Consider the following 11,920-nt stretch of genomic DNA (forward strand, 5'->3'; position numbering starts at 1 on the left):
CCCCCCCCCCCCCCCCCCCCCCCCGCCGTGAGGCAGGCCCCAGGCCAGCCGGTTCTTTGAGCATCCTGAGTGTGCTTGATGCCCCGGAATGAGCCCAAACAACCCATCCCTTCTGTGCGGTGGAGCTGCTCAGTCTGTGGTCTCAAAAAACAAAAAAGGAAACAACAGTCTTGGCCCTGCACTTGGCATATCTGCTCTGCCCCGCTCAGGAGCTCCATTAGCTGAGGGTGGGGAAGAAATTCTTCCCTCTTTGTCCAAATCCCACAGGGTAAGCCTATTGCTGTTATGTCCCCAACTTTACATCTTTTTATTCATTCATTCACCAGACATTCTTTAAAGACTTTTTAAGGGCCAGATCTGCCCCAGGCTCTGAGGACCAGGAGTGCATTGGGCCCAACTGCCCCGGGCTGGTGGGGGCCACGGACCTCAGCGTGAGTCCGGGAAGATGTCATCCAAGCAGGGCCCATGGGGGTGGAGGATGGCCAGGAGGGCCCTGGGCCTAGTCGCCCACGTTCACTAGCAGCCTCCAGTTTGGAGGGTGACAGCCGTGACAGTTGTTCACCAGACGACTCCAACCTCACAGCCCCTTCCTGAGCCCACGGCCTTTAGTGCGCTGTGTGCTTAACACCGCCTTCAAAGAAATCCTGGAATGACCCATTTATGTTGCCTTTGGGTGTTTGTGTTAAAAGCGTTTGTTAATGATACATGTTTAAACGACACTGCAATTGGTATACTCTCGTCTAGGCCTTTCTTCACTTTTATATACACTAAGGCCCCGAAGTGGCCCCGCCCCCCAGCCCCGAAACTGTATGTGTGACAGGCACAGAGGCCCTGGTGTGCATGCGCACAGGGGTGACTGCCCTACAGCAGGATGGCTGCATTTTGCAGGGTGAGGCCGGCTAGGGAGGCAGTCTGGAGAGCAGGAAGACCTGGATGGAGGGCCTTGAAGTCCAGGTGAAGGAGTGGAGAGCCTCTCCAGGCAAGGCTTCTCAGCAGGGACGTCCATGGTCAGATCTGGGGTCTCTCTCGCCGAAAGTTCCTTTTCTTCTCTATAAGAAGCCCAGTTTTCCTAGTGACATGGGTGACATGGGGGGAGGGAGTGCACGAGGCAGTGAGGTCACTTCTAAAGCTTCAGACCAGAATAAAGAAATCTTTCTGCCCCAAAGGCAGACAGACCTGAACCTGAAGGGTGTCTGAGTCAAGCCTTTGGACAACACCCCCTGCTGGGTCTCAGTTCCCCTCTGTCCCCGCACCCCCACCCCCAGCACTGGGCACGGGGCTTGTCCATTCATTCCTTCATTCACTGAACAGATACGGACTAAGCACCTTGTCTCAGCACGCACGATACCATTGAACAAGCATATGGGGCTCCTGGGCTCACCGGAGCTTGCAGTTCGGATGCGGGAGACCGACGACATACAAATAAACAAGACAATTACAGAGAGAAGCCTGTGCTATGAAGAGAAAGTGAAGGGTGGTCACGGGCAGACTGGGGTCGCTGAGGAAGTGATATTTGAGCTGTGACCTGGACACCAAGAAATAGGTGCTCAGGGATAGTTTGCTGATGGTGATCAAGGCAAGCCAAAGCTACTCTTTGTTGGTTGTTGTTTTTTGCTCCTTTCCTATACTGTCCTGGCGGGGAGGAAGTCACTCTGCAGCCCACACCTAAGGAGTGGGGAATTAAGCCCCACCTCCTTGAGGGCAGTGGTCACCGAAATTATTTGTAATTCTTCCGCTCAGGAAATTTGTCTATTCTCCCATTTTTACCAATAACTTTAACGCTGACTCTTTTACTTTGTAGAAATTCAAGAACCCCCACTGGTGTTTCTAGGAACCTAGAAATATTTTTTTTCAACTACCAAAATGCATGAAATTAGCAAGGCATTAAGTTGGAGGGTAGGAAAAAAGACAATCATTTCTCATTTTTTCGACTGTCAATACACATTAAGAAGATTTGGGAAATACCCAAAACAGAAGAACCTCTCACGTCCCACTGTTCAGAGATGCCTATTATTCACATTCAATGTGTTATTTTTAATTTTTCTCCTGTGCACGGTTTTTGCCGATTAACTGTCAATGTTAATTTTCTCGCCTCTTGCCACCTTTTTATCATATCAAAAACATCTCTATGTTGCTATACAGACTTCATAACCCGACTTTTTCAAGAGCTGCTAAATCACAGTGCCCCCCCCCAACCCTGTCGCCAAACTTAGCACAATACCTGGCCCACAGTCCCCGTTTACAAATTGGTTGTTAAATGAACACACAACAAAGTAATCATTCTCTTGTTAGAAACGTAGATTATTTCAGTTTCCTTGATTCTCAATAATACTGAGACAAATAGATTATTCCCTTAGGATAGCGTCCCAGAGGGGAATTACGGGCCAACAAGGCCAAAACTTTTCAAGATAAATGCACCAAACCAGAAATCTCCCTCCCCTTCCCCTCGGAACCCCCGGCAGTTGTGCCCAGGGTAATAATTTACAATTGATTAAAGAGTTTGCGGGGTGTGTTTTTTCCCCCATCTTTCCCCCCCTTCCTCTCCCCTCTCCCCTCCTGCCAAAAAGGGGGGAAATTATCTGAGAAGGTGAAGATGTTCTCAGACAATCATATTAACATATTCCAACAATTGCAATTTGCAAAATAGTAATCACAACTCCCGGGCTCTGGGAGGCATTAATCAAAGCTGCAGGTTTAATTCCATTTTAAATATTGATGAAACGTGCTTCGGCAGCCTCACCCTGGCGTGGCGGGGCCAGGGGAGCCTCGGCGTAGCGCAAAGGAGGTGGAGGGAGGGTTGGTGAGCAGCTGCTGGGAGGGGAGGCATCTGTGATTCAAATTGGTGGCTGTGCCGCCAGGTAGAGAGCGAGAGGGGTAGTGAAGAGGCTGTTAAGTCCATTGCTGTCAATTTGTAATGATCAGGGAGGGGCCTGAGGGCTGGTTTAGCACAATAAACCCAGTTTGTCTGGTTTCAGGGGTTAGCACTGAAGAGCTTGCAGCTGCACTGATTCGAATAGCCCAGAGACTTCAGAACTGTAATTATCAACCAGGCTGCTCGCGGTGTGGCAAAAGTGGGCTTCACCAGCGCTTAACTCCTTGTGTGCTGCCGCTGTCCCCGCCCCCGGGGTTGACAGCCACGCGTGGATTCCCCAGCAGCCTCCCCAGGAGGAATTGAGGCCCACCAGCTGCCCAGGGCAGTCCTCGAAGGCAAGAGCGTGCCAGGCGTCAAGCCTCTTTCCTGGGGTCACATACAAAGGAGTAGTGGGGAGGAGGCCAAGGAGGCTAGCTCTGTGGGGGCAGCCTCGCCTTCTGGCGCCCTTGTCACATCAGCCCTGGCGGGGGGAGGGGGGCGTCAGGCTTTGCAGTCTGATGGGCCTAGGTTTGAATTCCACTGGCTGTGGAGGTGAGGCAAGGCTCGTCACCTCTCTCAAATGGGGGTAACCTCCCCTACCCTCCTGGGCTATCACAAAGACTCCACAAGACGGGTGTTTGTAAAGCTCGGAGCACACAGTAGGCTGTCAGTAAGGCTCCATCTCTCTGAGCCTGGGCCTGGTGCTTTCCCAGAAGAGGAAGGGGGCAGGGGGATCTGATTGGGAAGGCAGGATTTGGGCTGGCCCTCCATGTTTGAGCTCTCGGGGGTGGGGTGCCCTTGATCTCTGGCTACCGCCATGTGTCCCCGAGGAGAACCCGTAGTCCCGTGCTCCCATCCCTTAGGCGGAGGCAGGTCAGGAGAGGACACTAAAGCCGTTCCAGGGTTGTAGCTCTGAGGAGAACAGCTTGAGGGCAGGGGTTTGGGCTAGTTCTCTTTGTCCCCAGGGCCTGACACAGAGGTGAGGCAGGAATGAGGCAGGGACAGCCTAAGAACTCAGGCTTAGCTGGGAGCCTTGGTTCACGAAGCGCGGGTGCGACTCTGAGATCCTCCCCCTCGACGTTCTCCCAGGAGTCCGGGAAGGGGTGGGCCCAACAACGTCTGTCCTGGCAGTATTTCTGGTAACTGGAGGTAGCACCCTTGGGTGTCCTGCCCCGGAAGGGCGGATAGTAAAACATCACAGGGAAGCCACCACAGAGTATTAGGCAGCAGTAAGAGGTAAAGGACTAGATGTACATTGAGCAACAAGAATAGATCTTGAAAATGTAGTGTTGAGTGAAAAAAGTAAGACACAATGAAATTCACAGCACAATGCCATTTATGGTGGTAAATTAAAACCACATTCGCACACAAAGCAACAGCACACATTTTACAGAGCTGCATGCATTTTTAGGGGTATATATCCCACCATTCAAGTGGGTCTCTGTCAGGGCTTGGGGAGGGGCTGGGTGTGGGTGTGGGGGATAACGGGGGAAAATAAGTCAGTCCCCAGAGAGATGACTGTGGTGTGGGGGATGGGGGGGGGGCAAAGACTGTGTTTCACTCCCTCTCTCCGAGGTTTAAAAAAACAGCACAAGCTTTGTAGTCAGACCAACCTGGGTCCACATTCTGGGCTCTCCCACGTACTAACCTGTGGCCATGCGCCGGTGACTTGACCTCTCTGAGCCTGCTTGTTCATGGGCAGAATGGCAGGATTGCTGCCTGCAGGTGCTCACGGGGGTTAAAATGGGGGAGATCAAGGAGCACAGGGCTGACAGGAACATCAGTTCCTTCTCTCTATTCCCCACTGAAAGGACCCGAGTCAACAGAGGTGTCAGGTTCCCCTGGGGAGCCACAGGTTCTTAGAAGGGTCTACAATGGGAAACCCAGAAAGGAAACGAAGAAGAGCTGAGGGCTCCGGCCCCTGCCACTACCGGCAAGGCCTGGCCTGGCTGTTCTGGGAGGTGCCCTTTGTGGGTGTCAGACGGGGCAAATGCCCGAGCAAGCTGCTCTCTGGGTGCGTGTCGGGGCTGCCCGGCTCAGAGTGGCCAGATGACCTCGTGCCTGCTTCCATCGGTGATATCCACCATCTGCAAACCCCTTTGTGTTCAATTTCCCCCAAGACCAGGCATTCGCAGGCAACTGAAGGATTCGGGTTTTAGTGAAAGATCTGTTCCTTCCCAGCACAGAGCTAGCCTGGGCACCAAGGCCACACCCCTGTGCTGGAATGCACCCCAGTCCCAAGACCCCACCTGCGGGTCTCCCAGCCCAGAGAAGGCCCAGCAAACACCAGGCATGATCAGCTCTTCCTCTTCCCCTGCAGATGATGATGAGCACGAGTGGATCATCAGGACGTGTCGCAAGGGATGGGACGAGATTGTGGGTCACCGACCCAAACTGTGAGCTCGGCTGGCGGAGGTTTCCTCTAGACTGTTGGCCGTGGCCATGGCCGGCCCTGGGGGCAGCCTGCAGTTCCAGACCCTGGCTTTTAACTCAGGAATAAAGCCTTTCTGCTCTGAGTGGCCCTAAGTGTACTTTCCTGAGATGGTTTCTTAGGGGATCCTCATTTCACCGGCATCAAAATCACCTGTGTATTAGATATATCTGGACCCTACCCTAGACATGCCAACCAGAATCTCTGGGAATGGGGTCTAGCAATGTGCATTCCCCGCTGCCATTCCCTGATGCATTCTTATTTCCCAGGTATTTCTCAACATCACCCCCAAGATCAAGTGTCAGCTGAAAACCAGAAGAGGAAGGGGTGACATGTTCTAGGGCCATACTTGGGCCACAGGCATCCTGGCCTCTGCATAACCGTCCCTTCATAGAGGCTGCTGGATCCCGCAGCCCATCCCACCCCCACCCCCCCGTGCTTTGTTCCTGATTCACCAAGAGCTGCCAGGAGAAGGCGGGCCTGTGAAGGCTCTGACAAGGTCTGCAGGGGCAGGAAAGTGGCCCTCAAACCAGTGACCCGGAGTTGGCAGGCTAGGCAGAGTTAGGAGTCAGAGGGTGGCCTGGGCACACTCAGCTGCTCCATGGAGGGATCCTGGGGGGTTCCCCCTCCCCTCCAGGGCAACATCACCTCTGTAGAATGACAGGGTTTATCTCCACAGGGGTTTCCAAACTGTGCTTTGAAAACAGAAGGCACATTCATGTGAAGAAGCACACACACACAATTAAACTAAGCTAAACTATTTTTGAAAGATACACATATATCTAAATCAACATTTGATAAGTGGATTGGAAGAATGGAGAGGGGAAGGGCAGAGACAGGACCAGGGATGGCAGATGAAACAACTAATAAAGACAGGGGCCCTGCAGAGGTGAGGACCATGTATACCCCGAGCTGAGGTTTATGAGCAACTCTGTGCAGGGCCAGGCAGGGCCACTCCACTCCCCTCGAGAGCTTTGACTTGAACCAACAGTTCTGCTGCTAAAAGAAAAGTGGCAGAAAGATGTTCTCTCTCACTCCCCAGATTGTGTGGTGGCTCTGGAACCCAGTAAGGCCCAGTAGGAGACCCAGACTTGTGTCAAAGCTGGAGCCTTGTCTCCTTGTCTCCCTGCCTCCCATCCCATATTCCCATCCCATATTCCCTTTACTTCCCCAGACCAAATTCTCCCACATCTTCCAAACAGGCTCCCCTGCCCTTCCCCTCCCTGGCCCCCCAACATCTCATTTTTGCACCTATTCTGTCCCCCACCCCGGCCCCCACAGCAAGTTGGAGGGATCCTACTGTTACAGCATTGGCCAGACTGAGAGCTCCTCTTGGGCTGGTGGGCTGGGCCCTTCTCCAAGCCTGCAGAGCCAGCGTGGGGCCCAGTAGAAAGTGTTTGCTCAGGACTGATATGGAGCACAGTAGCCAGACCGACTGCCTGCAAAGCTTTGATTGAAGAAGAAACTCACCGTCCTGCCTTGGCAGCGCATGGTTGGGTTTAACTGGGTCCAGGAAGGGGGACTGCACTGTCTAGCAGCCCAGAAGCCTCGGGTGCCGAGGGCCGGAGCCCTTAACCAGAGAGCAGGAAAGAAATGGAATCCCATCGCGTTCTGGATTTAAGTGCCCGCACTTCTACTTGCATTAACTTTATTTATTACACAAATAGGACATTTACAAAGCACAACATGAAAGGTATGTAACAAAACAGACATTGGTTTTACAAAAAAGTGCTTACAATTTTTTTCCGTGTGTGTGTTTTCTCCCTCTGTTTTGTATTTAAATAAATAGTCTTGGTGGCCTGTGCGTTCCCAGGCTGCTCTAACAGGCTAGTGGAGACATGTCTGAACGGCAACGTGCTACAACCACGTGATCCACGCAAAGAACAGACCCTGGGGGAGGCTCAAGGCAGAGTGGGTACTCGGTGATCCTGGGCAGGGCTCGGCTGGCCACTTACCACATGGCTGTTGTGGTCGGGGCTTCGGTCATCAGGAGCAAAAATCAAAGGAAACACAAGAGCTCCCCAGTCCCCAGGAATCAGGCCCGAGTTCCTCTTGTGAACATCGGCACCCTGCACACGGCCAGGTACAAGCTACTCACTGGAGGAGCTCTGAACCGAGCCACCACGGACCGCATTCTGGTGCTACCTTCTCTTGGCCCTGAGTCCCCTGGAACTGTCTTTGGAAGGGAAAGGAAGCAGGTTCCCTTCTTGGGCTACACCCGTGCCTCGCCCTCCTCCAGGTCCCAGAGCAAGAGAGGCATATAGGTTTTCATTTTTAAGTGCCAACTTCAAGCATTTGGATTCCGAAACCTGATCCAGACTCCGAGAGTGATACAAGAGTGATAACGATCAATCAGCGATGTCTACCACGGGCGAAAGCAGGGACAGCAGATACATATGTGCCATGAACATGCTTTCCCCGTCCTAGAGTCTCCTTCCAAAAGCAATGCATCAGGCTAACCGAAGCAAGAGGGAGGACTTGGGCTAGAACATGCTTACTAGCAGCCTCTAGTGGGAAATGCATCAGGACACCAAGTAATTCTGAAATTACAGGATGAGCTTGGGACAAATGGGCGTCCCCTGAAAACATAAATCATGGTCTTGTGTAGCCCAAGCCCTTTCGTTTGGGGTGGAAGAGTTACAGCAGAATAGGGATGTGAGCACAGCTGTGTCTGGCCTCCACTCTCCCGAGTGGGTGTGGCTGGCTCCGCGCAGGGCTGGTGGGGAAGCCCCCACGTGCCCCCCTGGAATCCTGGGCTTGGCACACTCACCTAGGCAGCAGGCACCCTCTCTCTACTCAGAGATGGGTCCAGAATTAGCATTCCTACTGCCGTTTCCCTGGGCTCTGTTTCTCCAGCTGCCCCCATGATGGCCCCTCCAAGGAAGACGTGGCCCGAGCAACCCTATCAGGAGTCAGCAAGTAGCCAGCGAGGGCCGCCGGTTCTAACCCGCGCAAGCGTTCAGAAATGCCGTCGTGCATATCAAACAGCATCTCTGCCACGTCTCCTATATACATGCTGGGTAACTAGGTAGGAACAGTCTCCCCCTGGTACACACCCCGAGTCTTCTCTTTCCTCTCCTTAAAAGAGCTAGTGCCTCCCCCAGCCCAGCATACCACATCCTTCTCTGGTGGGAGTCCTAGCCGCACCCCCCACCCCAGCCCCTGCCTATCCCCCTGCCTCTTGGTCTGGGCAGGCCTCCATCTCTGCCCTGTTGGGCCTCTCAGGGTTGGTCAGTGTCTCTTCTCTCTCTGAATTAACTTGACATAACCAGACAGATGGAAATGATAAAATTAGAACATAGCTTTCCTTTGGGGACATCCCACAAACACTGTAGAGTTTTCCAGACAAAAGCAACAGAGTGGATAACATTGGGGGTTGTCGGCTATTCAGAATTCAGAGATGGTTGCAAGGAAGTAGTAAATAAAGGCCAATACGGGAAGAAAGAAAACCTGTAAATTAGAAGGCTGTTGGCATTGCACGATTCAATTTGGCCTTTTGCTATCGTAATCAGCTCAAGTTGAAGATGACTCCTGTCTAAATGGAAAAACAGGCCGTTGTTTTCACCCAGATTCCAAATTTCAGGGAGCTCTGCCTTCTGAGAGGAGGACCCCGCAGTGCTCTTGGCAGGTTCTAGTTGTCAGCAGGAGAAGGGAAGGCCAGGCCCCGGGGGCCCGGCTGGTGGCAGTCAGGACGGCGGGTGAGGGGTGGATGCGGAGCGGGTGGATCCCTGGAAGTGGGGCTCGGACACCAGCTTTCAGCGGCTGCGGGGCAGCTGGGGGGTGCCCGTGGACAGATGCACCAGGGCCGGCAGCGTTAGTACTGAAAAAGGATGACCTGCAAGAGGAGGGCGAGGAAGGTGGCTGAGTTGGGGGCCTGCCCCACCGGGTGCCCCCCCCAGCCCGCCCAGAGGTCCTGGAAGGCGTGGAGAATGAGGGGCGCTCAGGGCCCAGATCTGGTTTCAAATCCTAGCTCTGCCACTTACTTGCTGTGAGACCCTGGGCAGCTCACTGCACCTCTCTGAGCCTGTTTCCTCATCTGTAAAGCGCGGGGGGGGGGGGGGATGACAAAACCTCTCTTTCAGAATGCAGAGGCTTCAGTGAGATCCGAGAGCAGCAACACATGTCTGCGGGGCCCTGTGCCCTGTGCCCAGCACCGTGTGAAGTGCCTTACTCACGTTATGTGACAGAAGCCTCAGCCCCGTGAGGGTGTCCCGCCATTATGCCCATTTGACAGGGAGGGCACTGAGGCTCAGAGAGGTGAAAATCAGTAAGCCCGGGATCACACAGCTAGGAAGAGGTGGACCCAGGCCTGGCCCCAGACTACGCTCTCTTTGTTGTAACACATTGCCCTCTGCCTCCGCAAGCCACCAGGACAGTCGTCACCGACACTCGCTACACCCCGGGCAATGGGCCAAGCACTTCACTCGATCTTCACAAAGCCGAAAGGCAGCCAGGTGCCTGACACACTGTGGGTGATCAGGAACGCCTGCCCCTTTCCCTTGCCCTCTTCCTCCTAAAGCACAGGACTGGCTTCTCATCAACCCCCCCCACACCCCACCCCGCCCCAGTCAACTCCCTGACGTTCAGGTCAAGGATTACTGGCTGGCTGGTCAGTGGGAGGTGCCTCGTCACAGTAACATGTCAGGAGGCCCTTTCAAGTGGTCTGGGGACATCCAGTGGGCATGGCCATATGGCTGTTCCATTTTCTGATCAGGAATGTTCCTTGCCCAGAGGGTTTACTGTGAGGAGAACCTGGAGGAAAGCAATGGTGACGCTCTCCATAAGCATAGTCACAATAACCCACATCTACGAGCCCACTCTGTGAACCACGTGCTGTGCTAAACGCTTCCCATGCGTTATTGCGTTTGCTCTCGGCAACAACCTTTGGGGGTGGCAGTCGTTATTATCCCCATTTTGTGGGTGTGGGAATGGAGGCTCAGAGAAGTGGATTGTGTTCCCACGTCTCACAGTGAGAAGGGGACAGAGCTGGGATTCAGAGATGGCCTGACTCCAGAGCTCACACCGCACCGTCTCATCCAACCTTGGGCAATGCTCTCTGACCGCTGGGATGCTGGGCTTTGGGCTATTACTAAGAGAAGCTTTCTCAGGAGAGATAACTCGGTGGGCCTCAGTCTCTCTGTCTGATCAATGACAGTATGGCCCTGATTTCTAAGAGCTTTCCAAGCTCTGAAACTGTGAAATCAGGGGACAGGACCGAGGAGAAAGGCGGTTCTGGAAACTTTCAGGCCTGTGTGGCCAAATGACGATGAGGCGGAGTCAGGGAGTTCTCCCTGCGAATGCTCACAGCCCTGTCCTCCTGGCCAGACCAGCGCTGGTCTTGGGTGGGTTCAGAAGCCTGCCCCAGGGGGTACTAAGTCTCCTCACAGCTCGGCCAGGCAGGCCTGGGGGGATTTGGGAGAAAGTCCGTAAGTCTTGCACTGATCACACACAACCCACCGGGCCTCGTGGTTTTGGCAAGAGGTGGACAGAAAAGGTCCCAGGAGCTGGCAGGAAGGGCTGACAGTGAGAGGGTGGGAGGTCGTGAAGGAAGGAGAGACATTTTTTTTTTTTTTTTTTGCAGAGCTGCTGGATGTGAAGTTGGGGACGAGGCCCAGCAAGAGAAAACTCTGGCTAGGCAGCCAAACCCAGGGGTCAGAAACCTTCTACAGCAAAAGCTGCCAGACCCGAGACTGGCTCATCCTTCAGACTGAACCAGACATAACCACAAGCTTAGCTGAGTAACCAGGAGACAAGGCTTGGCTCCAAGTGCTGAGCCCAGCCCGAAACACTTCCAAGGCTCCCCTCTGCCCTGCAGATAGAACCTAAGCCCCTCGCTCCACAGTCCAGGCCCTTCATTGTATGACCCCTGCCACCTCCTTGGGCCTCAGTCATGCCAATCACCCCGTGGTCCCTCAGACCCAGGCTCCTCTATGCCTCTGGACCTTTGCACATGCTCTTCTCTTGGCATGGAACGCCCTTCTTCCATTCCCTGCTTCTCCCTAAGAGCTCATCACCTCCTCTTCTGGGTCCTCAAAGGCCATGTTCACCCCTCACCTCAACTGCTCTGTCACCCTGCTCACCTCCTGCTCTAAGCCACATGCTCCTTGAGGACAGGGATGGTGCCTGCTCGTCTCTGCAGGCCCTGTGCCAGGTCTGACGGGACAAGTGCCCTTTCATAGGAGAATGGCAGCTCTGATGCGGGCAGTCCTGGGACGGAGGCCAGCTCTAACCACACTCACGGTGTGACACTGGTGAGCTACTGCTCTGAGCCCAGGTGTCGGAAGGTGTGACATGGAGTCAGTCAGAATCATCCTCCCAGGGAGGCTGTGAAGGGTGAGGTCGGAGAGAGCACTGTGTAAACTGTAAAGTGCTGGGCAAAGGGAAGTTATGGCTGACCTGTATGGACTTCGGAGCCCAGTAGACTCGAGGCATCCCTGCACAGGTCACGTCATCTCTCTGAGCCTCAGTTTCCTTATCTTTACCAGGAGGACGGCCACCCCCATACCCACAGACACCAATCAAAGTACAGAAAGCACCTGCTGTGAATGGAGGCGTTGCTGGAGGAACAGCAGCTCTTGCTGTGAGCAGGACACCCTTGGCGGGTGCTCCTGGGGCACACTCGCCCACCACCGGATCTG

General features: G+C 54.0%; 2 protein-coding genes across 5 annotated transcripts in view; one reads left to right on the forward strand and one right to left on the reverse strand.

Moving 5' to 3' along the window:
- Window positions 1–5,367, forward strand: part of MORN5 (MORN repeat containing 5) — a 28,302-nt gene extending 22,935 nt beyond the window's left edge. The window contains exon 5 of the mRNA XM_031017888.2: window positions 5,172–5,367. Within this exon, the coding sequence (XP_030873748.2) occupies window positions 5,172–5,251 (80 nt within the window). The 3' untranslated portion in view covers window positions 5,252–5,367. The remainder of the gene's footprint in view (window positions 1–5,171) is intronic.
- Window positions 5,368–6,891: 1,524 nt separating this feature from the next.
- The window catches only part of LHX6 (LIM homeobox 6), a 24,461-nt gene continuing 19,432 nt past the window's right edge, over window positions 6,892–11,920 (reverse strand). For all 4 annotated transcript variants that reach the window (XM_081803533.1, XM_081803532.1, XM_081803531.1 and 1 more), the window contains one exon: window positions 6,892–9,117. In XM_081803533.1, coding sequence (XP_081659659.1) covers window positions 9,038–9,117 — 80 coding nt within the window. In that variant the 3' untranslated portion in view covers window positions 6,892–9,037. The remainder of the gene's footprint in view (window positions 9,118–11,920) is intronic.

Source organism: Leptonychotes weddellii, chromosome 14 (assembly GCF_054177405.1).
Source record: "Leptonychotes weddellii isolate Sample4059 chromosome 14, ASM5417740v2, whole genome shotgun sequence".
In the NCBI taxonomy this organism is placed as follows: domain Eukaryota; kingdom Metazoa; phylum Chordata; class Mammalia; order Carnivora; family Phocidae; genus Leptonychotes; species Leptonychotes weddellii.